Source organism: Clarias gariepinus, chromosome 9 (assembly GCF_024256425.1).
Source record: "Clarias gariepinus isolate MV-2021 ecotype Netherlands chromosome 9, CGAR_prim_01v2, whole genome shotgun sequence".
Taxonomy (NCBI): domain Eukaryota; kingdom Metazoa; phylum Chordata; class Actinopteri; order Siluriformes; family Clariidae; genus Clarias; species Clarias gariepinus.
The window spans coordinates 26,101,999-26,125,657 of record NC_071108.1 but is presented as its reverse complement, the minus strand read 5'-3'; the positions used below and the strand labels follow the sequence as shown (position 1 = coordinate 26,125,657).

The following is a 23,659-nucleotide window of genomic DNA, read 5'->3' as shown; positions in this document are numbered from 1 at the left end:
ATTTTTTTTATTGTATCTTTAGGCACTTTGCAGCCTGTCAGAGTGAAACATTTGCTCCCATTTCTTTAATCTATATAATTTAATATGAAGAAATAAGGGGGTGGTTCAAGATCTTTGCACTACACTGTACACTATGACTTAACCAAGAAAGCATAACAATAATATGCATTCTGATGAGTTGCTTTCATGATAAAAAAATAGCCTGTCACATGTACAGTATAAACTCAGCTAATGAGATTTTTAGCTTTAGTTTATTATAATGACATTTTTCACAATTTGATCAGTAAATCCATAATCAATTTTAGCGGCCTTAAAATTTGTTCTGAGGTGACTGAATAGACATTCAATGAAACCAGCATCTGCAAAAGCCCATACTCAAAAAAAAATATAAAAAATGACCAGTAATTGTAATTCAGACAACTCCCACCTACAGGAAATTTCAAACATTCAATAAAGCACCTGTGACTCCTGAAGAAATTAAAGGACGGTCAGATCATCCAGTGAATCGAAACTTCACAAGGAAACAAAATGCTATGTAACATCTGGGAAATTCAAGCTCTTTCATTTCTCATTTTCAATTTTTAAAACTCCTAAATAATTAAGTATCCATGACTAAAGTGGAGAATATCATCTTCAACAGAAAAGCCACTCTGGCTCCTTCGCTAATAAAATGGAGGAGGCAGACTTGATTGTGCCGAGTGTGTGCGCACAGCGATAGAATGACATCATTTCTGGACATCTGGTGCTGGAGCTGCTTTCAAGGCTGCCCTGACTGTTTTCTCCACTTTTAGTTATTTCTGTTTAAAACGTCAGCTTTGTAGCTGTAGTCAAACGCTGCTTTAAAAATCACCGCTGCATACCAAGAAATGTAAGAAATAGTAAAAGTGTATAAATAGACTTGGAAACAGTTTATTTCTTACAACAGAATATCACCTGTGTCAATGACCAACACTCTTGGCAAACCGTGTTATTACACAACTCCGGTTATGAGTCCAATATGTGTAGGCTGGAATATGGTTTTAAACTTGAACAGTCCTTTGTCTGTTGCTTGAAAACCATATGAAGTTTAAAATCTGATGGGATCAGACTTGAAGTACAGTGGGAGCAAAACCTTTAGACAAACACCAATGAGACAAACGGCAGTAAATGATGGAAAATCTTTAAAAAAAAAAAAAAAAAAAAAAAAGAAAGAAGAGGAAAGAAGAAGAAGAAGAAAAAAAAAAAGATCCTATAAGCACCCAGAACCCCAGTTCGGGATTGTGTGTGATGTAGAATCAGGATATTGCCTTTAACTGCTGGGAGTAGATGAACAGGATGGAACTTGAATTTCTCCATCTTCTTACTGTTTTTAACAGTGTGCGTCAAGGAACCGCGAAGGAAAGTCTGGTCAGCTTTCAGTGAGTCTCTTTTAAACGAGTCCTAGCATTAGTGCCACAAAGAGCAAACCATTTCCCTTGGCCCTTTTTTCTTTTAGAACTTGAGACTGAATCCCGGACCTGACTTGGATAGTCCTTGGTTGGCTGTTGTCAAGTGGAAGCCAGTGTCTTTTAGATCATCATCACCCTAAAGGCGGGGGAAAAAAACAACAACAATGAACAAGGGGTGAGGAAGGTGTCTACAAGAGAAATTACTATACAAAGTTTCTCATCTGTTTAAAATTGTACTCGCTGAAACAGCACTCAAATCATTCCTTCTTGGCACTTATTCAGTCAGAGAACATTAAATTTGGTTGTTTTGGCTTGAACAGTTTGAATTCATGGAGAGATGCCTAAGGATCAATGTCAAACAATACTGTATAAATGATATCTTGGGTTCCACATGTACAGTAAGCTCTCCAGACAAAACACTGGCAGTTGAACAGTGGTGTCTCCTACCAGCTGGCTGTAGCCCAGTCCTCCCTCCGGGGGTCGGGGGCTCGTTCCCCTTTTCACCCGCTGCTGTTCGCTCTTTGCCGGCCAAGTCGGGAACATCGAGGGCTCGATGGGGAGCGGCGTTTCCCGAAAATACTCGTGCTTCAAAGCCTCGTCTGCGCTGATCCGCTTGGCGGGGCAGTAGGTAAGGAATCTGGGAGAGAGAAGAGAAGGTTGGCTTGATTTACATGAGAGACAAACTGGCTCGTGAGCTAGCCCGAGCTTGTATTTTTCACAAGCTTCTCTTTTACTTAATCCACTAATCCATCAACTGAATTGTAAAGCAGCTGACTTAAAACACCATGCAAAAATATTTGGGTTTTGTGGATTACTTAGCTTTGTGTAATCTGGCAGCCTGCTCCACTTTGTCTGCAGCTGTCTTTTCCCTACTGCTTTTAACACTTCTTAAAAACAATAATTCTACTGTAAAATATGGATAAATCCAAATCACGGATGGTCTGGCAGAGTTTGCTGTTAAATGCAATAAATGTGCAACGATAGCAACGAGGTAAGGCTCAGCATCGGCTGGACTGTGCAAAGCATTTCTCGACTACACATGGCCTGATGTACTGCACACCAGTCTAGATTCCACTAGTACCTTCTTTGCAACATCTAGCATGACCAATCACAACTGTTTATGCAAAGGTTGCTTGTTTAACTAACAAGTGCATTTTACTTCTGCGCGTGAATAAACATGCCTTGTCTTTTATTCGATCTGCGTCATCTCTCAAATAAACAGTCTACCAAAGACACAGTCTGCGAATCCTGGAGATAACAATACAAACACACACACAAAAAAAAAAAAAGCAGCATCTGGGTAGGAAGGATGGCATCCTCTTGCTCTCCTTTCAATCACAGTGACACTAACTAATCATGGGTGTAGCTCATGTATAAGGAAGAGACAGCAGATATTATTCTAAAGATCATGTATCTCACAGGAAGCATCTGTCAACTTTTATTTTTCCAAGCTGTTGTATATTAGAGGATAAATGGGAATTGGTGGGTGACCACTGAGAAACTTTTCGAGAAGTAAAAAAATAAAATGCAGCACGAAGAGGAACCTAATACCAGATTTTTGTGATACCTTTTAACTAGACGATGCGAAATGCTGGAAACCTACAAGAGCAGTAAAATGAGAGTTTTTAAAAAAAGATTGAATTAAAAAATAAATGTATCAATCTATAAAAACTGTGTCGAAATAAACAGTAGTCCACAGTGTAGCAGTCTGGGTTATTCGTGATGTCATTTGTGTACTGGTGCACCACTGTCACTTAGGAAACCTATCCATAAATCCAAGTAAGCAGGAGGGGAAAGAAGTAAATGGGTCTTTTCCTGACCTCATCAGGGCTGCATACTCGCATGTGTAATCTGGCTGCTGTTTCTGTCTGCCCTGTATCTAGCAAGCCAGACGGATTCCTGACAGACAGAAGCCCCTGCTGCTCCAGGCAGACCCAACTCAAGAGCACCTACAGTCATCCACTCACAATAAACGTGCGGCACATACTGCAAAAGTGTGTGCACGTAACACACAAGCACCCAAGTGTGATATTTGCAAATAACCGATGATGACCTACTGAAATATTTAGGAGAGTCCGCCATTTTGGCTTAGCATGTGCATGGAATAGAATATTAGGGGTGTCCCGTTATAAGAAAAGCATCAACGCTGAAAAAATTACTTATTTATAGCCACTAGTACCGTCAAGCTGGAGACCTATAGCACATTCTGACCAATCAGATTAGAGAATTTAACAAACCTGTTATATACGATAACATACAATAATACACAGCACTAACTTTATTAGTATTTATTTATGCATTTTTATCCTTTTTTATAAAATGCTAAGTTCTACTACAATTCCTAATCCATAACTGTCGTGGGTAAAATAATTCTTCTTATTATACTCATTATTATTCTTATTTTTCCTGTCCATTTATTGACTTGTAATAAAATACCCACCTTATACAAAAATAAAAGAAAAGCACATCCCTAAGTTGATTAAAGTACCAAGTGAACCCAGTGCTGTGAGAATGGAGCTAGAGACTCTCACTCTCTGCGAGTGTGCGCATCACTCAAAGCAACTTGAAAATCCAAAACATACTTGTTCATGAGGTCGAAGCCTTGGTCTGAAAGCAGAGCTCCAAAGCGTTTGCGCAGGTTGTTATATGGATATTCTGTAAAAGTCATCTTCTTCACCGCAGGCAGCTCGTTGTAGCCGGGCCAAATCTTCTCACTGGGAGAGCCAAGGTCCTGTGACGCATGAAACACAAATGCGCAAACACATACTTGCGTTAAACACAGCTTTATGAGGATTGTAAAAATACATGTAAAAAAAAAAAAAAAAAGTGCAATTCAGCGGGTTTGGGGAACTTGCTGAACACCACGGCTACATTCATTTACTTATCTGATCATTACTGTTATAAATGATGTCATAGTCGGTGGTCTTTCTCTTTAACCACCTTTTTAGATTTTTATAAATCGGTCTAAATTCTCACCTTAAATATTTTATTGATCTGGTCGATCTCCGACTTGCCCGGGAAGAGTGGTTTCTGGGTGAGTAGCTCTCCAAATATGCAGCCCACTGACCACATGTCCACAGCTGTGGAGTATTCCTGTCATGAAAAATATCGATCTGTTTACACATCCAAATTTAAATAGCATTAAAACATTCTTAGCTTTAAAATTAAATGCCTAATTGTAGCTTTTTTTTTTTGATGAATTACTGACCTTTGCCCCCAAAAGAAGCTCTGGGCCGCGGTACCACAGAGTGACCACCACCGGTGTGTAAGGCTTCAGCGGGGAACCGTACTCTCGTGCCAGTCCGAAATCGCCAATCTACTCAACACAGACACCATGCACGTCATCATACAAGAACAACAATTCTAATAAAATTCATCCAGTTCAAAGCCTTAAAACAATCTAATACGGCCTTGTCAAATTTAAACAACTTTGATGAAAAGGGTAAATTACAACTTTTACAGTTTATATCTAACCAACATATGATCTGCAACCGTAATACAGATGCATGCAAATGTTTAGGCAGCTAGGATCAAATTTTCTTCTACTGTGAAAAGTAAGAAGAAAAACTGATCTCCAAAAGGCATGAAGATGAAACAAATTTCCAACATTTTAAGCAAAATGAGTGTGTCCTTTTTTTTTTTGGTACAACTTAAGAGTTGAAAATGGAAAGGAGCACCAGATAAAAGGTTGGCCATTTTAAGATTTGTGCTCTCAGACAATGTTGAAGATCTCAGTCATTAATTAGCTCAATAGGATTATAACATGTTCACAATCGTCATCAGCAAAAGCAAGCTGAAAACTATTAATAATCGAGGGGGAGAAGGCAATAAGAGGACAGAAAAGCATTTTCAGGAACTGTTTCACAGTTTATAGTATCATTTTTAAAAGATGGCGGTTTACAGGAATGGTGGTAGTCAGGCAGATAGATCTCCACATAGGATTGCTAGAAAGCCAAATAAAAACCAAAGCTTGGCTTTTGTAGAACATTGCTATTCCAGACAACCTTCGTGGAACTGTTTTTGGAAGGAAACCTTTCGTGTATATAAACAAACCTGATGCAGTTTAGAAATGGTGATTGTGGACTAATGAAATCATAATAGTCAAATAAGCACAATGATCAAAGATGTGTTTGGAGAAGAAAGAGTAAAGAATAAAAGGAAAAAATAAAAAAATAACCCTCTCAGACTGTTAATTATGGGGTTGGACTGATTATACGAGGGCTGTACTGAAAGTAATACAAAAATGGCCATTACTTTATCACCTCTATGTCATTGAAACTGTACATATTGGTAGAGTCTGTGGATAAACCTCTAAAGAGCAGTGCGTGCAAACCAGTCAAAGACTTTCACAGAACTTGAAGTCTTTTCAAGGAAAAATGGACAAATGAAAACCCCAAAAGAATTGAAAGACTCCTAACTGGCTGCTAAATGCATTTAAAAGCTGTGATACTTGCTAAAGTGGGTGTTCCTTTGTTCCATCGACCCAAAATGTTTTTGTAATTTTAAAACTCTTCATTTAAAAAAGGGGAAAAAAAACAACAACACTTTTTGCTTTTCTAAATGACAAAATTGTGATAAAATTTCTTTCTTGTGAATAAAGGAGTAAAACTAATTAAAATTTACCTTTAAGCCCAGCAGAGTGATGAGTCTATGATGTGACACAGTAAAACACTTGAATAAGGCAAAGGTTTTTACAAAAAAGTCTGGAAATGGTGGTTCTGGCCGAGGTGGCTTGGAACCCACAGGTCAGACCCGTGAACATTCAGGGAGTGGAACGTCTGATCCTCGAAAATCGATTGATAAGTTGTCACAAACTTGCGGAAGAGACGCACCAGTCTGTGTGAACGGTACAAACCATTTACCAGCCGAGTTACATATTATAGTAACTCGGCTGGGACTTATTCCCACATTGATGTACAGTAGTGGAACTACATTAGATATTAAAATGTATGTGCAAATTTGCTAAAACCACAGAAATATTCTGTTGCTAGAAAAGGTGAACGTATCCCCAAACCCTAAAAGTGGTTTTCAGTGTAGACATGGGCACACCTTTAAAATGCCCTTGTGGCTCAGCAACAGGTTGGAGGTCTTAAGGTCACGATGCAAGATCCAGTTGTCATGGAGATGGCGGACTCCCCTTAGTAGCTGAATCATCAGAGTCTTCACTTCACCTAGAGAGATAAGCATAGTGAAGTGTGATTTGCACATCACTTTATACTGAAAAAATAACCTACCAAACAAAAATATTTTATGAAAGAGACACCCTACCTGGGAGGAAGGGCTGTTTCATGGTTTCCATGAGACTTTTTAGGTCATGTTCTACATAATTCATCACTATGTAGATCTTATCCATATTACTGCCCACCACTATTTCCTGCAAAAAAAAAAAAACAAAAAAAAAAAATAAACCTTACTAATATTGGCTTATTTAATTATCTAACAGATCAGAAAAAAGTTTAAGCGCACCCTGACAGTGACAATGTTGGGGTGCTGTGCCTTCAGGATGGTGTTGATCTCTCGGAGGGAGGTAATTGGAAATCCCTCTTTCTCCTTTTCCATCTTCAGTCTTTTAAGAGCTACAATTTCATCAGTTTTCTTGTCTTTGGCTCTGTATACCACCCCATATGTACCTTCTTCTATGCGGTTCAGACACTGGAATTCCTCCACGCTACGGCATCCCTTGAAACAAAGAGAGGCAGCAGTCATGTTTAAGTGGTCTGTAAGATGGTGAGAGCTTAAACATTTAAAATTCTGCAATGACCAAGCTTCCTTTAAATAATGTTAGAAGCAAAAATAAACATCCAAGGTCATGGGTTTAAATTCCAGCATCCCCAAGCTGTCCCTAATAAGCCTTTGAGCAAGGTCAATTTAAAAGTAAATGTAATCTTATGGCATTATCTGTCATGTGAAATAATGCACGTATCACACATGGTTCCTAGAGAGGTGGGCATTTCATGGAAGCTTAACAACCCGACCAAACATACCACTTGCCAAACCACCAACCCATCCACGAAACAACCCACAGAAACCCATAATTATGTCTGAACCCAGAACTGTGAAGAACTAACTCTATCCACAGCACTACCATGATGCCACTTTCCACAAACTTGAGTTTTATAAATAATTTCTACTTTCAGTGCCTAGACATTACTGGTTTTAAATTCCACATTTCCTGCTTTGGGGAATAATAATTTAAAGCTAAATATCCACTGGAAGAAGCATCCCTCTCGGCTCCTTTTGCCAGTGCACTGCCAATTGAAAGGCGCATCTGACTATAAGCACTATAGAAGAAGAAGAAGAAGAAAAAAAGTAATACTCTCATAAAATGTGAGTACTTGCAGAATATGCAAGCAGTTTATGTTTTTATAAAAAAATTTTTTTTTCAATTTTAGACCAAAGAAATTATTTGGTTATTTAAAAAAAGGCTAAATAATAATAATTTTAAAAAGTGTTAACTGATTCCAAATTGAAAATCAATTCATTTATGACAAATGTATATGCTGTGCAATGTAAAAGTACTACTTTATTTTGTAAATACGGACAACGGAAAGATGACTTCTGTCCAATTGGTCACTTCATGTTGTTCGAAACCAGCTCAACTCTTTGCACCTCGGCCGAAGTCCCAATTGGCCAGAAATTCTGCGTGACGAACTCCAGATGTGCAAAACGGAAAAAAGGCGGTAATTGGTTTCAATGAACTGTCCCAATTAACAAGACAGAGCTGTGGCAAATGTTTTGAGCAAAGCCATTTTTGAAAAGAACAACATTTTGTATTTCATTCATTTAATTTTAGACACCCACTGATAAAATGTATATAGTGTCCAAAACAGATTTGGTTAATTAAACACATCTCGGAAAGAAATGTTTTAGTTTGCTTCATAGCTATTTGAAACATCAGCCATTTTTAACCCTCCCTGATGACAGCCCCACTGCATACCTGTAAGGCAGGCAGATATTTGGGCAGCTCTTTTTTCAGCTCTACAGGTGAGACTGGTGGTGAATCTGGGACATAATTTCCCTCTGGTGTGGCTGACTGAGAGTGAGACTGAGGGGTCACATCACCTGCATCTACTTCCTCATCCTCATCTTCCTCAACACTCTCCTCCGAGTCATGATCAAACCGTGACTCTGGAACTGTAGACAGACACATGTTAATAACACAAAACATAAACATACATAGTATAGCTAGAACCCATTAAAATGACTGAGCACAAAACCTTAGAGAATACTGTAATAGTCTAAAAGGCTTTTTATATATTATAACTTGCTAAGAATATTTTGAACTAAAGTATAAAATAATAAAACTTAACTTAAATACAGGCTGTAAATAAGTTTGTACACCACATAAAAAATTTAAACAGTTTTTAACATATTTGGACCACAGCTACTGTATGGTTATTTTTTTAATTTTTTCCAGATTTTCTTCCTAAATTAGTCGCGTCCAGGTTCTCCCCGTCACTAGGGGGCTCCCACATTAAGGCCACTACTACCACTCAGTCGGGAGGGCCAAAGACTATTACATGTTTCCTCTAAACCACGTGACGCCAGCCAACCGCATCTTCCCGAACTGCTCGCTCACGCATGATGAAGATCACATCACTTCATCTGTAGGTCGATCTTGCCAAATGTTTATGCCAAAGGTGCATGGCTTTACCATTAAAAGGAGACTCTGCCAATTTGACCAATAGAAGAGGGGGAGTTGTTTAAAAAGAGGAACATGTCAAAGCTTATTTTTGATAAAGTTTGCTGAGCAAGGCAGTACCAGGAGCAATGTTTGGCGCAAAAACAAAAATTATACCTACTGAAATGCATTATGGAGCAAAACGTCTGGTTTGTGTGACTACTTTGTTCCCTCAGAGCCTGGTTAACTCGCAAACAGACAATCAACTTAAAGCAAACTTAAGTGCTTAAGAGACTGTGACACAAAAAAATAGAGGATAGGGACAGAGATGCAAAAACAGAGCTATGGAATGACCTACTCAAAGTCAAGATGTATATCACAGTAAAATGCTTGTTGGAGGATTCTAAAAAGATTGCACAGAAACTTTTTTTAAAAATCCACAGTTGAAAGAATTCTGCATCATTAAATGGGGAAAATATCAGTTACTGAAGCCAAGGGAGTACATACTTTTTAATGATTTTAATGAGACAATTCTATTGCTTTTCATTCTGCTACATAATGCTTATCTCCACATACTGTACTGTTCAGCTCGGAAGATCAAATGCTGATGACCACTATTGTCAAAATACAGATATTGTTCATAAATTTATTTAGCACTCTAATATTTACTGTCTTGATGGGCATCTGGATTTGAATAACTTTGTTTGTGACTGCTCCTTTTTTCTTAGGCAGCACTAAGCAACTTTAAGAGCTGCTTTTCAGGAAAAGACTACAGAGCAAATCAACTGGCCTTCACAGCAGCCAGAACTTCGAAAAAAGCAGCTCATAAACTAAAAGACTGAAATGAGTCATATCATGTCTGGGTTTTCTAAACCCACCCTCACCAGCAGGTATGTGTTCGCCATTCTCTCTTTCGTCTTCCTCCTCTTCTGATTGCTCCTCTTCACTCACGTCTTCTGTAAATTAAAATAAAAATTAACTAAAAAGTCATTAATATTAAAGACAGGAAAAATATGGATTATGTATTATGTCCCACTTTCATGACCGGAACTGGCAAGTCAGTTTTGTGACTAACTCTTGCTAGAAGTAACTGGAAAAGCCTGTAATACTGACCTAAACTCTAAACTTCGGTCCGATTTAGGAGGAGGTAAACAGGAGTATTAAAGGTCAACAGCTGGATGGATACTGACCTGCACTCTGATCAGATCCATCAGACTCTGATCCCGACTCTCCCTCTTCATTTTCCTCACTCCGGCTGCTTGACTCCTCTTCCTCCTCATCCTCCTCTTCCTCTGAACCGGAAGCTGAGCCTTTGATTGCAAACGTTCATAATGCACCGGTAACCGATTTCATAGATGTGCAAAACAGATCAATGTTTGCCTGCAGATTTAAAATTCTTGTGTGTATCGTGTATGCGCTTACCAACTGAAGACTCTGCAGTGCTTGTCTTTCTTTCACTGTCACTGATGTCCTGAAGATCAGCCAGTAAATCCTCTTGTTTCTCTTCTTTCACTGCAGACATTAACGGTATATTAACGGTCATGTAACCAAATGTTGGCGATGATTTTGAAAACTCAGACATTCGTGTTATAAATCCTGTAAACAATGTTGAGAATGCTTATCACTTTTACAGCGTTCTTGCAAAAACTGCAAAGGAATCAGAGTGATCTAATGGCCTTCAAGCTGTAGACCACATAACATACTCCGCCAGTGAGAGAATGCTAATCGCTAGCACACGCCACTAAAAGTGTCTTATTACCACACAAGTGGGGCTAGAACGGTCTATTAAGACTTGGAGGAAAGACGTTCACTGAAATTTATTTTACAGCATGGAAATAACCTTATATACACTTAATAGCCATCATAACATTTGCAATTATAGCAGACTACTAGTCTTTAAGTCATCGACTAGACTAATAAAATATGCATGTGATTATCATTATCTCGTGCTATGTCTACTAAAACCTACATAGGGTTAACTTAAAAAAATATAGAAGGTAAAGTGAATTGAAAAAAGTCTGGAGACATCATACAATGAATGTAGACCAAACCAAATTTTTTTTTAATTTAATGAATATTCTGAATAGTGCCCCTTTAGGTGATGTAACATTAGGATAACAAATATATAAACTACTGATGAAGGTTCATATGGAGACTGCAGACACTCAAGAAATGCAATTATCTTAAAGGAGTAAAAAAAGTAAACCAATGCGGTTCGGGTGGATTTATAAAAAGGCCTCATGAAATCCACATATGGTGTGGTTAATGTCTTGTGCCACTGCTCTGTCTCACAGCTGTGCCCTTGAGTCTTACTGATCAGGGGCAAATTTAATCTCACCCTGTGCTCTGAACAATATTTCTAATAATGTTTGACAAAGTTTAATTTAGTTACAACTTATTATGCGCTTCAAGCGAGTATTTATATTTTGCTTCATAAAACATTTCAGAAAAGTTTTATCAAAACAATATGAAGAAAATGTGATTTGGTTAAGATTTACCCAATTTCTAATAATAATAACAATAATAATAAAAAACAATGATTGACTCTTTAAACAGTGTTTTAGCCAAATGACTCTTTCAGTTCAAGGTTGTACATCAAGGATACAATAGACCATAATATTAAAGGGACGTGTGAAAAAAAAAATCTACATAGACTGTTACTATGTTAAAAAAAATGCAAATTGTGGCAACATAATTATTCACTTCGAGTACTATGACACATCTTATAGTTATTTTTGACCACTAGCAGTTGCTGGATGGCTCGAGAGACAGAGAACATGTCTAAACAAACAGAATAAAAAACACCAAGGATCCATTAATAAAAATAAAAGTCTGAGACAATGTTTTCATAAAACATTATGCACAAAGCATAAATCAATTACAAAAAGAAAAAGAAAATGTGTATCCATGGCACTGACTTGAGAAAGCCAGTTGCTAAGAAAGGACAGCATTAGTCAGACAGAGATCCAGATGGTGGACGCTGTTCACAGGAAAACCATAACCCATGGAACTCCACTTGGAAAAGTAGTAATGGCTAAAGGCAAGATGGTTGGAACCAATATAAGCTAATGCTAGAAGACTTGGCAAAAAGGTTCACCTTCCAACCCTAAAACTGCTGCCAAATCTTTCCTAAAGTGGTTTAAAACCAAAAACCTGAACGTGCAAGAAAGCCCCGATCTCAATCTGATTGAGAATATGTGGTAAGACTTCAAAATTGCTGTTCCTCAACGGTCTCCATCCAGTCTGACAGAGCTTAAGCAATTTTACAAAGATGGATGGGCACAAATACTAGGATCCAAACGTGCAAACCTGCCTTCCCATGGAGACATAGCCCAGAAGTCTTGCAGGTATAACTCCAGCCTAAGGTGGGGTCTTCCTAAGTAAATTCAAATATAAGGGTTTTTCCATTCAAACCAGGACATATGATTGCAGAATAACAACACTGATGAGAGTAAAAACCTCCGTTACACTAATGCACTTATTCCAGCATTTCACTAGTGCTTAAATAATGTGAAGGTAGAAAGTTCTCTCAGTACACTAGAGCCTTGATCAGACTGTCTACTTCATGTTTGAAATGCTCATGTTCCAGAGCCATATGGAAATGTCTTGGAGCAAGGACAGGACTATACATGGGATGTGGCAATAACTCCTAGGCGAGTTCCTGTAATGTGCAAGTTGTGTTCATAGTTCCCACAGACAGTTGTGTCTTTTTCACCATTTGGTGACAATTATCCCTTGATTTTGGACCATCACGTGTTTCACTCTCCGAATGATTCTCAGAAAACAACTGTAGAGGGCTCAGAGCCACTTTGGCCGGGATCAGCATTCATGAATGTACGGTCTTCGTCAAAACACTTGGATGTTGAAAACGTTTTAATAAAGCTAAAAGTCCCATGATTGTACTGTGTTTAAAATCTTTTACAAATTTTTAATCAGTTTAACATAATCATTCAGGAGTCCCTGTTTGACTTGAATACCTCATGTCGCAATCCCAATTTAAATTCTTACACTATACAAATAAATTGTTCCACTACAAAATGTAAAATGGTCAAAAGGGCTTGGCAATGGAGACTTACACCTGGTTCTGAACCAACAGTTTCCTTCATGCGTGCGAACAACAAGTAGCAAACAAGGCAGAAAATCTTGTTTTAACGCCTTGTTTTAAGATAAAATTCTTATTTTATATTAAAACAACAACTACCTACAGTGACAAATAAAAAAGTGCATTAAATAGAATACCACAATATATTAGAATAAATTATTTGACTAACTATATTTGACTAACTATATTGGTTAATACAGCGAATCCTTCAAAATTTCTTAAAAATACATTCAAAATAGCTGGATTTCTTTTAAGCCCATTACTGGCTCAAAAAGCAAATTTTCCTTTGGGAAAATAAGATTGTTCATGTTAATATGTCAAAATTAACAGTAATTACAGTGGAACCTTGGATTACAAATATAATTTGTCCATGAAGCGGGCTCATTTCAAAACACTCGTAAACCAAAATCGAATTCTCCCATAAGAAATAATAGAAACTGAAATTATTTATTTATTTATTTTTGACTGTGTATAAAATGCATAAAAATAATAAACACAAAATATAAAGTAAAAAAACAAATTAACCTGCACTTTACCTTTAAAAGTAAAAATAGATCTTGACAGATAAGTATGTCCGTTTATGCGCGCAGGCGCTATGTGTGTGTGTGTTTGTGTACGTGTGTGAAGCAAAAGTAAGAGGAGAAAAAAAAATCAGACCTTCCCCCTTCTCATCTTACACAGTAAACCTTCCTCCTCTCTTATTTGAGTTTCACACACACACACATTAATGGAAAGACTGTTTAATCGGAAAAATTAGCAAGTAACATCGCTAATAACTCTTCGCATGAGCACACACTAACGGAAACACACATAACGACAGGCTAATACACTGTGGGAGGCAATGCATTTTTAATCTTTCTAATAAGACTTGCTTTTACACGCGCACACATGTGTATTAATAAACAGTGCATGTGCGCTGTACACACGTGTACAAACACAAGATAAAATATGTTTTACGCGCACACACGTGGTCACAGTGTTATAGTAAATGGATGTTGATTATACCAGTAAGAGACACGCACTAAGACCCAGCAGGGAAGACGATTAACCACAATTCCGCAGTGCAGGAGAAAGGAAAAAAAACGTTGGCTCAGTTGTAATCACGTGACGCTCGGCGTCAAAACAAGAAGCGCATGCAAAATACATGATACTCGGTACTTATTAACCAAGACTTGCTCATTTTTCAAGTCTATGCAATAATTCTTACCAAATAAAAACAGCTTGAGAAGCTGTAATATTAATAAACAATCTTGACTAACTTAATACAGAGAGTCTAATTGAACATTTTATACTGTATGATGTACATACATCACATGGAGAAAATCAAACATTTTTTTCTTGTGCCTCACATAATCCTGCCTTATAATTACTTACTGTTCCTAAGGATAGCATTGTTCTTATTTCCAGTCAAAATGGTGAGCAAAAGAAATGCTTATTTTATATTGATGGCTAAATAAAACAAACAGGGAGAGAATATGAACAGAAGATAATGTACTGAAACTCACTTCATACAAAAATTCTTTATGAATCTGTCCGTATTGATGAAACTCACCTGGTCGTCGACGCTCACTACTCTCTGGTCTTTGCTCTCTCTGTAGGCGGACAGGACTCCGGCTACGGCTGCGGTGCCTAGACTTGATCTTTTCTCCGTAATCCTCCAGGGTGCCGCCTCGATGGTGTAAAGGAGGACCTGCAAAAACAGGAATAGCTGAATTACTGGGAGTTTTGTTTGCAGGTGAATGTTGCAGAACCAAGCTTTCAAGATGTTGTACATGCTACTACCTTCTCGCCGTGCCTCCCGATCCTTACGCCTCTCCTCAGCCCTTCTTTCCCTCTCTTTCTGCTCACGCTGCTCTCTCTGCTCCTTTTGTTGCTGCTCACGCAGCTTTCTTTCCCTCTCACGTTGGCGCTCCAGCTGCTCCAGGCGGTCCCTGCAGATGAAACAGGAAAACTGGTCAGTGCGTTTTCGGATTCACTAAATCCGATAAATCCTGGTGTGTAGCATTTTTAATGAATGAGCATCCCAAAGGCTCTTCAGCCAATCAATGACAATCCAAGCAGCTCAGTGGTCTGACACAGTAACGACAATCTAATCCATATAAACTGTATCCATTTTCACACAAAACTAATTAAATGAAATGGACATAAACCAAAATGCATTATTTCTTTTAATGAAGAAAACATTGTTGCTGTTAATTTATAAGATAAAATGTATAGAGATATTATACATCATAAAGCAATCCCAACTGTCACCAGACAATTATTGGCATGTTGTAGCCCTCCTCTGGGCAACCAACCATCCACCAGAAATTACTTATAACCCTAGTTTGGAAAACTGGATACATTTTCTTGGTCAGTGTTGGCTAGACTTTGCTTTTTTGGAATATGTAACAGCACTGAGAAAAAATACTGCCACATATATACCATCAGCAGACATGAATGTGAACTTGCAATGTTGTGTTTATGACAAACAATGCTATTGTTGCTCCCTATTTCCAAACAAACATGAAAAAAGGAGAACATTTTGCATCCCTGTGTTGTACATTACCTCTCCCTGCGTGAATGGGCCCTGGCCTGATCGCGGCGCTTCTGTCGTTCATAGTCCCTGCGAACTTTGGTGTCGTCCTGCCACTGTCGTTTCCGTCTTTCGTTCTCCCGTTCCTTTTCTTTGTCCTTTACGCGGATGTGTTTGCCCGCTTCGAAAGAGACTACTTAACGTCATAAAATGAAACAGTTTGAGAACTATGACATAGTAATCACACCATCAGGCACCTACCACCCTCTGCAGAGTGGCTCCTGCGTCTCCTTTTATCCTTCCGCTTCTCTTCTTTCCTGTGGTAAGACTTGTCTTTTCTGGACATCTGCTGAGGAGGTTTTATAGCTAACGAGTCATCTTCCTCTCCTCTACATGATATTGGGGTATAACAGTAACATGAGGAAAGTTATTATTGCCCTCCAACAAAATTTAAACACCTTTAGACGTTGTTATAATTATTAATTTAACATAGCAAAATTTTATAGGAGTGCAGGGAGATATTTGGAGTACCTGTCTTCTGTTGAATCTTCCCTCATGTATGGAGAGTTGCGAATGGTTATTTCCATCCTGTGGTCCCGTAATTCTCCTTCTTCTGGAGTGTCACGTTTGGATTCCCGATCATCCGGCTGTCCAAAGAGAAAACAGACTGAAAGTTTTAGAGCCCTTTGATGCCTATAGGATGAGCTGAGATAACTCTCCCGGCATAACTGCAGCTTCTGCTAATAACTGATTTACAATATCAGAGACAAATTATTTGAGCTTACTGAACTTCGCATCTAAGTCAAAAGGTTCCTTGAGATAACATGAATACAACGAAAGTGGGTGTACCGTGAGGCAGTAAATGCCACAGATGCCAGTTGCCGTAAAAAGAATAAGAAGGGTGTACTAATGATCTCACATGCTCTGCAGAGAAACAGTTTCGCACGGTGAACAGGCGAAACCCAGGAAAATCAAAACACTTTAAACTCAAGAGACATGGATCCATGCCAGCAACACAGCATTGGTCAATGACTGATTTAAAAAAAATAGAAAATAAAAAAACTTGCTTATATACAGTAGGAGTCTTGCCGACATGTCCACTGTGGACGCTAAAGAAATCGAACTGTGCATTTTATGTTTCAGAATCGTCATACAGAACCAAAGTTGTCATTACTTTTAAAATGTGTGAATTTTTCTGCTATCGGACTACGCGAATGACGAGACAAAAATGTAGAACTCACAAAATGCACACAAATTTTTGGTCAAGGCAAAAACCTACAATAACTATAAAAACATGTGATCTTATGAATCTGTGCTGTTTTCTGCCCATGTGACCATTTTGAAATGGAAAAATTTTTTTTTTTGGATTGTATAGTCGGTTAAAGTAAAACTTTAATTTAATTGAGTTCATCATATTGCCTAATTTGTGTTTGGGGGTGGGGGACTCTATACTGCACAGTCCTGACTGCTATACATATTCCTATCACAAGAGTCCTGATTTTAAAAGACTCAGTGCTCTGACAAAAAGTTCTTAATATGTTCAGATTTTTATTTTTACTTCGTCTTACTGTCCACGTGAATAAAAACACTTTGTTTTTAAGTCAATTTCAAGGTATTTTCCAATAATTAAAATACAAAAAAGGTTTTTAAGCATGGAGAGCAAACAACGGGGGAAAAAAATTGAACTTACATTTTTCAAGCGCTTAGGTTCGGTCTTCTCCTCAAGCTCACGTCTGCGTTTTTTCTCTTGTAAAATTTCATCCAGTGTTTTAACCTTCCAGGTGTCTTTTTCGTCCCCCATCAGCTCCAAATCACGACCAGCTGCAAGAAAATGAGCAGACATGCGTTTACATCAGGTGATTAGACTTCAAGACCGTGCTCAGTACCTGATTCTCCCCGGCTTAAGGGTTTGTTGTTTGTCCTCCAGTCTGTCCTTCTTAATAGATTAGGAGTCATGAGATGCTCAAAATTTACACTCATACTTATGTTTACATCCCCAGTAATGACAAACAGATTGACAATTTTGTATTTATAATGCATCCAAGAGCATTAAAAGTCAGTTATAGTTCGCTCTGTAAAAACTTACAGAAGAAGTGTTTGTTAGCTTTTAACAGTTTTGGGAAGAGTTTAAAAAAAAGAGAATAGAAATATTATCACTGATATGTGAATGTAAGATCAAGAATTTTACATGATGAAAAACACTAAATCTTTAAAAAATAAAATAGATGAAAAAAATGATGAATAAAAACTCCTTCCGTTTTCGAATAATTAACTTACATACAAGTAAAACAATGTTCATTAATTTAATAAGTACAGTGCCTAAAACCATGGTATTCAATACAGTATATATAAAGTCTAAAACATTACTTAATTCATAAAAATCAACAGTTTATAATCCAAAAACTACAGTAAGTTTAGCCAGCTAGTTAATCAGAATGAGCCCGACTTTAGATAACTGTTAAACATTATCTACAAACCTAGGTTTGGTTTAAAGCATGCTGATTAAACTAGTCGTACATTCAGCTGTAACGTTAGCTGTGCTAGCAAACGTCGAACAACGTCGGGTTAAATTTCAAACGGCTCCACAAAGACAAGGCACATGCACTATGTCGTGCTTGACATGAATGCGCAGACCGCCCTTCTTAGGGCACTATAAGGTTATTTGATATGCGGCCCACTTTATCGCGAGGTTAAACAGCTTAGGAGCGATTTGCCAGCTAGTATAATTCACAAAACATAGCTAGTCGGTCATTCTGTTAAAGTTTTATAAGTCAAACATAACCGACCATTTAGCTAAGTAGTTTCGGACATATCGAAACTTGCCTAAATTTAAGTACAAGTTTGTTACAAAAACAGTCTTACAAACCTGAAAGGTACTCGGCGCGTTTTTAAACTACCGGAAAAACAAAATGCTCCCCTCGCCTCCTCCGAAAGTACTTCCGGGTAACGGACGGGTTGTTAGATAATTATTGCCATCTAGTGGACATGCTCGTGTAAAAATGTGCCATTTTGTAGTACCTGCTGAAAACATAATAAGATGCAGTTCTTTAATCCCACAATGCGATAGGGAACGTTCTAATAGTGGGCATGTAGTACAAAGTAAAAGTGGTTTTTGTTGTGTTGCTTGACTCGTGTGCGCCCCCAACCTGTCACTGAGAAAAACAGCTAGTCACTGTACAGCCGTGGCCAAAAGTTTGAGGACACAATTATTAATTTCGCAAAGTCTTTTTAGTGTTTTTAGATTGCCTTTTGTCTAAAATGGCATATTTAAGTTTAATTACAAGCATTTCATGAGTGTCGAAGGCTTTTTATCATAGACTTCATCACATTAAGTTTGTGCTTTTGGAATTACCCCAGTCCTCAGCAGTCCAATCCCTGTATCTTTTGTAGAATATCATATAAAATAGCTGCTTTGCTGCCTTTTTCGTAATGTATGAAGGTGAGCGCTACCATGAGTCCTGTATCAGCTGTATCATGCCAACAGTAAAGCATCCTGAGACTATGCGTGTGGTGGTTTCTCAGCCAAGGGAGTGGGCTCACTCACTATTTTGCCTAAGAACACAGCCATGAATAAAGAATGGCACATAAACATCCTATCAGATCAACGTCTCCCAACCATCCAAGAACAGTTTGGTGATAACCAATGCCTTTTCCAGCTTGATGGCAAGAGTGATCTACAACCTCAAGTCAGAAAACGTTGGGACAGTATGGAAAACGCAAATAAAAAAGAAAGTAGTGATTTCTAAATGTACTTTGACTTGTATTTCATTGCAGACAATATGAACACAAAATATTTCATGTGTGGTCTGGTCAACATCATTTCATTTGTAAATATACATAATTTCTTGTCATTCAGACCTGCAATACAAATTGGTTAAATAATGATATGATTTGGTACAAAGGCAGCATCCAAGAAAGGTCTAGTCCTTTATGAGCAAAGATGGGCAGAGGATCAGCAGTTTGCCAACAATTCGTGACAAAATTAATGAAATGTTTAAAAATAATGTTCGTCAAAGAAATATAGAAAGATATTTGCATATTTCACCTTCAACAGTGCATAACATAATTAAAAGATTCAAAAAATCTGAAGGAATTTCAGTGCATAAAGGGCAAGGGCGCAAGCCTAAGCTGAACAACCGTGATGTCCGATCCCTCAGGCAGCACTGCATAAAGAATCGTCATTCATCTATAAGTGATATCACCACATGGGCTCAGGACTACTTTGGCAAACCTTTGTCAAGTACCACAATACGTAGTTACACAGGTACTTGACTGGCCTGCCTGCAGTCCCGACCCGTCTCTAATAGAGAATGAGTGGCAACAAAGACCCTGTACTGTTGCCCACCTTAAGGCTTGTTTGCAGGAAGAATGGGACAAAATTACACCTGAAACACTCCATTATTTGGTGTCTTTAGTACCTAAACGTCTTTTAAGTGTTGTGAAAAGGAATAGCAACATTATAAAGTGGTAAATGCTTTACTGTTCCAACTTTTTTCTTTCTTTTTTTTTTTTTTAAATGTGTTGCAAGAACCAAAATTGGGATATGTGTTTACTTTAAAAAAATAGAATAAAATTCATGAGGACCACATTAAATAAAGTGCTGTTGTATTGTCTGCGATAAAATACAAGTCAAAGTACTGTAAATTTAGAAATCACTCCTTTCTTTTTTTATTTGCGTTTTCCATACTGTCCCAACTTTTTCTGATTTGGGGTTGTAAATGATTTGGTGACAAAAAAAACATAGACATGTTGGTTCCATGGCCAAGAAACTCCCCAGACTTTAATCCCTTTGTGAACTTGTGGTCAATGATCACGAGGTGGGTGGACAAAGAAACACGCACAAATTCTGACACACTTCAAGCATCGTGTATGCAAGAATTGACTGGCATCAGTAAGGACGTGGGGACATAATTTGATGGACAGCATGCCAGGGCGAATTGCAAAGGTCTTAAAAGAAGCATAAACACTGCAAATATTGCATAAACTTAATGTAATTGTCAATAAAAGCCTCTGACACTCATGAATTTCTTGTAATTATACGTCAGTATACAATACTGTTCTCCCCTGAAGAAATTTCAGAAAGAAAACGGATTCACTTGCTTGCTAAATGCAGGGCTGTATTGTATGCTATTAAAGGAAAGTAATCAATTTCCTGGGTGTGTAATGCATCTCAAATCAAAGACAGATCACTGTTATCATTTCAACACACCACAAGGTATTTAACACATGTTCAACACACACATTATACACATGCACACATTATACATGGCACATTTGCACACCAGTGTACAGTGAACTTTGAACTGCATCCTTGCACTAGTGGTGGGTCATCCATGAACAATTCGTTCTTTTTGAACGAATCTTTAACGTGACTCAGAAGAACGAGTAGTCTCGGAGAGTGATCAGGCCAATCTCAAATGCCTGTCGATGTGATGCCACCATGACAGAGGCCGCTCCTACTATAGTTGATTGACACTGGTGTTTTAGCAAAGACCCGGCCCGAGTGAAAAGAAAGCGGTCGGCCATTGTTTCGACACTGGAGCAAAATGTCGCCTAAGCGAGTGTGGTGTACAGTTGTTGGGTGTAATAGCGAACACAGCAGTCATCATTCACTACCGACATCTGAGCCGCTGAGGACGCAGTGGCTGAATTTTGTTTTTGAAGCTAACGTCCCCGCCGATCTACCTAAATGCGTTCATGTTTGTGCTAATAATTTTTCACCAGACTACTTTATAAACAAGGGTCGATATAAAGCAGGTTTTACTAGGAAGCCGCTCCTTAAAAATGGATCTGTACTAACGCTTCGTGTTCCTGCTTCATCTTCACCAGGCTCACTGAGTAATTTCTTTTTCTATGAATCTTTGCCGATCGCCTTTTCTAATAATCACGTTGAATGTGGAGTGTTAACTTACACTCTCATAGAACATGGTTATGTAGTCTTCTCTATGTACAGCCGTCTCTATATAATTCCTAATCGCCCGTTTATAATAAACAATGCATTAAGGTTATTGTCTAGTTGCAAACTGTGTACGTAGTCGGAAAACTATATTATGCTTACCTTTGTAACGCTAGATGGTTTTTAACGGTGTCTGTCAATGATTAAGAAGTCATGTAAACACATCAGTAAACACATCGCGTTCGTATCTCTCTCAGTATGCTACTTACCCTGTGTTAGCTCCTCCGCTTTATGTTGTTGTTGCTTGCGGCAACGTAACAGCCCGTTAATTCATGCCCATGCAGTGATGAGAAATACAAACGAGTCGATGCATGTCCATTCTTTTAATTTCTGCGTTGTCAGGCGAAATGACAAACTTCCGTGTGGGTTCCGTACTTAAATTAAACCAAAAACTACTTAAGAAAACAGGTCCAGGCTCTATATTCCAGCTTATCTCACATTTTCTCGTTTTCGCACTTTGGACTGCATTACCCACAAAGCATTGCCCGCACTGGACTACACTCCCGTAGCTATACGGCCCACGTGTATTGTAAAGACACGCCCCCAGAACTCATAAGCATTTAAAGGAGCATGTACTGAAACAGGTTGCTGAGAACAGAGCTAGTTTTTACCAGGTAAAAGTAGTGTTTTTTTACACAACCTTTGAGAATTTTTAATTAAAGTATATTACAAACTTTTCATTAGGACCCTAAAAAATCATATTAACATTTAATGAAAAATGGGACTGGATGACCCCTTTAATGACTCTACTAAAAGTAGTAGCCTTAATGTGGGTGACGGGAAGGAATAAAATAGTCCTTTACAACTAAAGTTTATTTCCATATTTCTAATTTGTAAATTCTCTTTTTTAAATAATTTCTTATTATAATCAACCACTCTCTTTTTCTTTTCTGGGGATTATAAAACCAGATCTGCAGTTTGCCACTTTCCGCCTTCCTTTGTCACAGATGACAAAGCAAAAATGAAGCACAAAACCCTTTGTCCTGCAAGCTTTCATGTGGTAAAACACTTATGCAATTCGTTATTTAATCAGCCAATGGCGTGGCACCAATGTCATGCATACAAGCTAATAGATAAAGGTCAAAAGCATCAGGTTCACGTTAAACATCTGAATGAAAATGGCTGTCAATGCCTGAATGGGTGGCTGGAGTATTTCTATAGATCTCCAGGGATTGTCTTACACACAACAGTCTCTAAATATATAATATACTCCGAAACTTGAAGTGAGATACAGTTCTGTGGGTTTAAATGCCTCTTAATAATTACCACATTGGTTTAAGCCAACAGGAAGGATACAGTAACTCAAATAATCATAAAAATCATCCCAGAATACACCGTACATACATCAAAGCATAATGTGAATAAACTATAGGTGATACTTAAGTCGCATGTACATAGGCGACAAGTGATGCTCATGGCTGCCCAAGGCTTATCGGGAGTGGGAGCAAGAAGATGGCCTGTTCTGATGAATCACGGTCTTTTACATAATGTGGATGGCTGGATGTGTGTGCGCGTCGGTCACCTGGGGAACAGATGGCACCAAGATGCATAAAGTTCTGCTTTGACAAGTGTCACCTACCTAAAGATTGTTGCTGACCCCCTTTATGGCATTAGTATTTCCTGATGGCAGTGCCCTCTTTTAGAAGGATAATGCAGCCTTTGAAAGGAACATGACAGAGTTTGAGTAACAAGATGCTAACTCAACCTCTACATTCTTCCAATCTCAATCCAGTGGAGCATCTGTGGGCTGTGCTGGAACAAGTCTGATCCATCAAGGCCCCACCTTGCAACTTACAGAACCTGAAGGATCTGCTACTGACGGCTTGGTGCCAGATATCACACCAAACCTTTAAAAGTGTAGTAGACCCATGCCTCGATAGGTCAGGTGCACAAGGCGAGTGGTTTTAATTTTTTAATTTGGAAAAAAACAAAAAAAAAAAACTATTAGATGTTACACAGAGGGCTGTATATAAAGCTTAAACAGACTCCCTTCCCCCACCACCTAAAGGCACTTATCATATAAATTATGTAATGCGTG

The 23,659-nt window shown here is 38.2% G+C and overlaps 1 protein-coding gene across 3 annotated transcripts; it reads right to left on the bottom strand.

Annotated features, from left to right (window-relative positions):
* Window positions 1-235: 235 nt before the first annotated feature.
* On the bottom strand, window positions 236-18,588 carry cdk11b (cyclin-dependent kinase 11B). 3 transcript variants are annotated; one of them, XM_053504032.1, is made up of 19 exons: window positions 18,532-18,588; window positions 17,356-17,486; window positions 16,197-16,312; window positions 15,927-16,054; window positions 15,699-15,858; window positions 14,933-15,081; window positions 14,703-14,840; window positions 10,471-10,560; window positions 10,239-10,358; window positions 9,933-10,004; window positions 8,365-8,561; window positions 6,894-7,106; window positions 6,696-6,801; window positions 6,477-6,598; window positions 4,636-4,743; window positions 4,404-4,520; window positions 4,010-4,158; window positions 1,875-2,064; window positions 236-1,563 (listed from the first exon to the last, which is right to left on the bottom strand). In XM_053504032.1, the coding sequence occupies exons 2-19, from the start codon at window positions 17,464-17,466 to the stop codon at window positions 1,471-1,473; spliced, it is 2,379 nt and encodes a 792-aa protein (XP_053360007.1). In that variant the 5' UTR covers window positions 17,467-17,486; window positions 18,532-18,588; the 3' UTR covers window positions 236-1,470. The 3 variants fall into 3 exon arrangements, with proteins under 3 accessions (XP_053360007.1, XP_053360009.1, XP_053360008.1); XM_053504034.1 differs by having other exon boundaries at window positions 15,699-15,846; XM_053504033.1 differs by lacking the exon at window positions 18,532-18,588 and adding an exon at window positions 18,143-18,217.
* Between the last annotated feature and the right edge of the window lie 5,071 nt (window positions 18,589-23,659).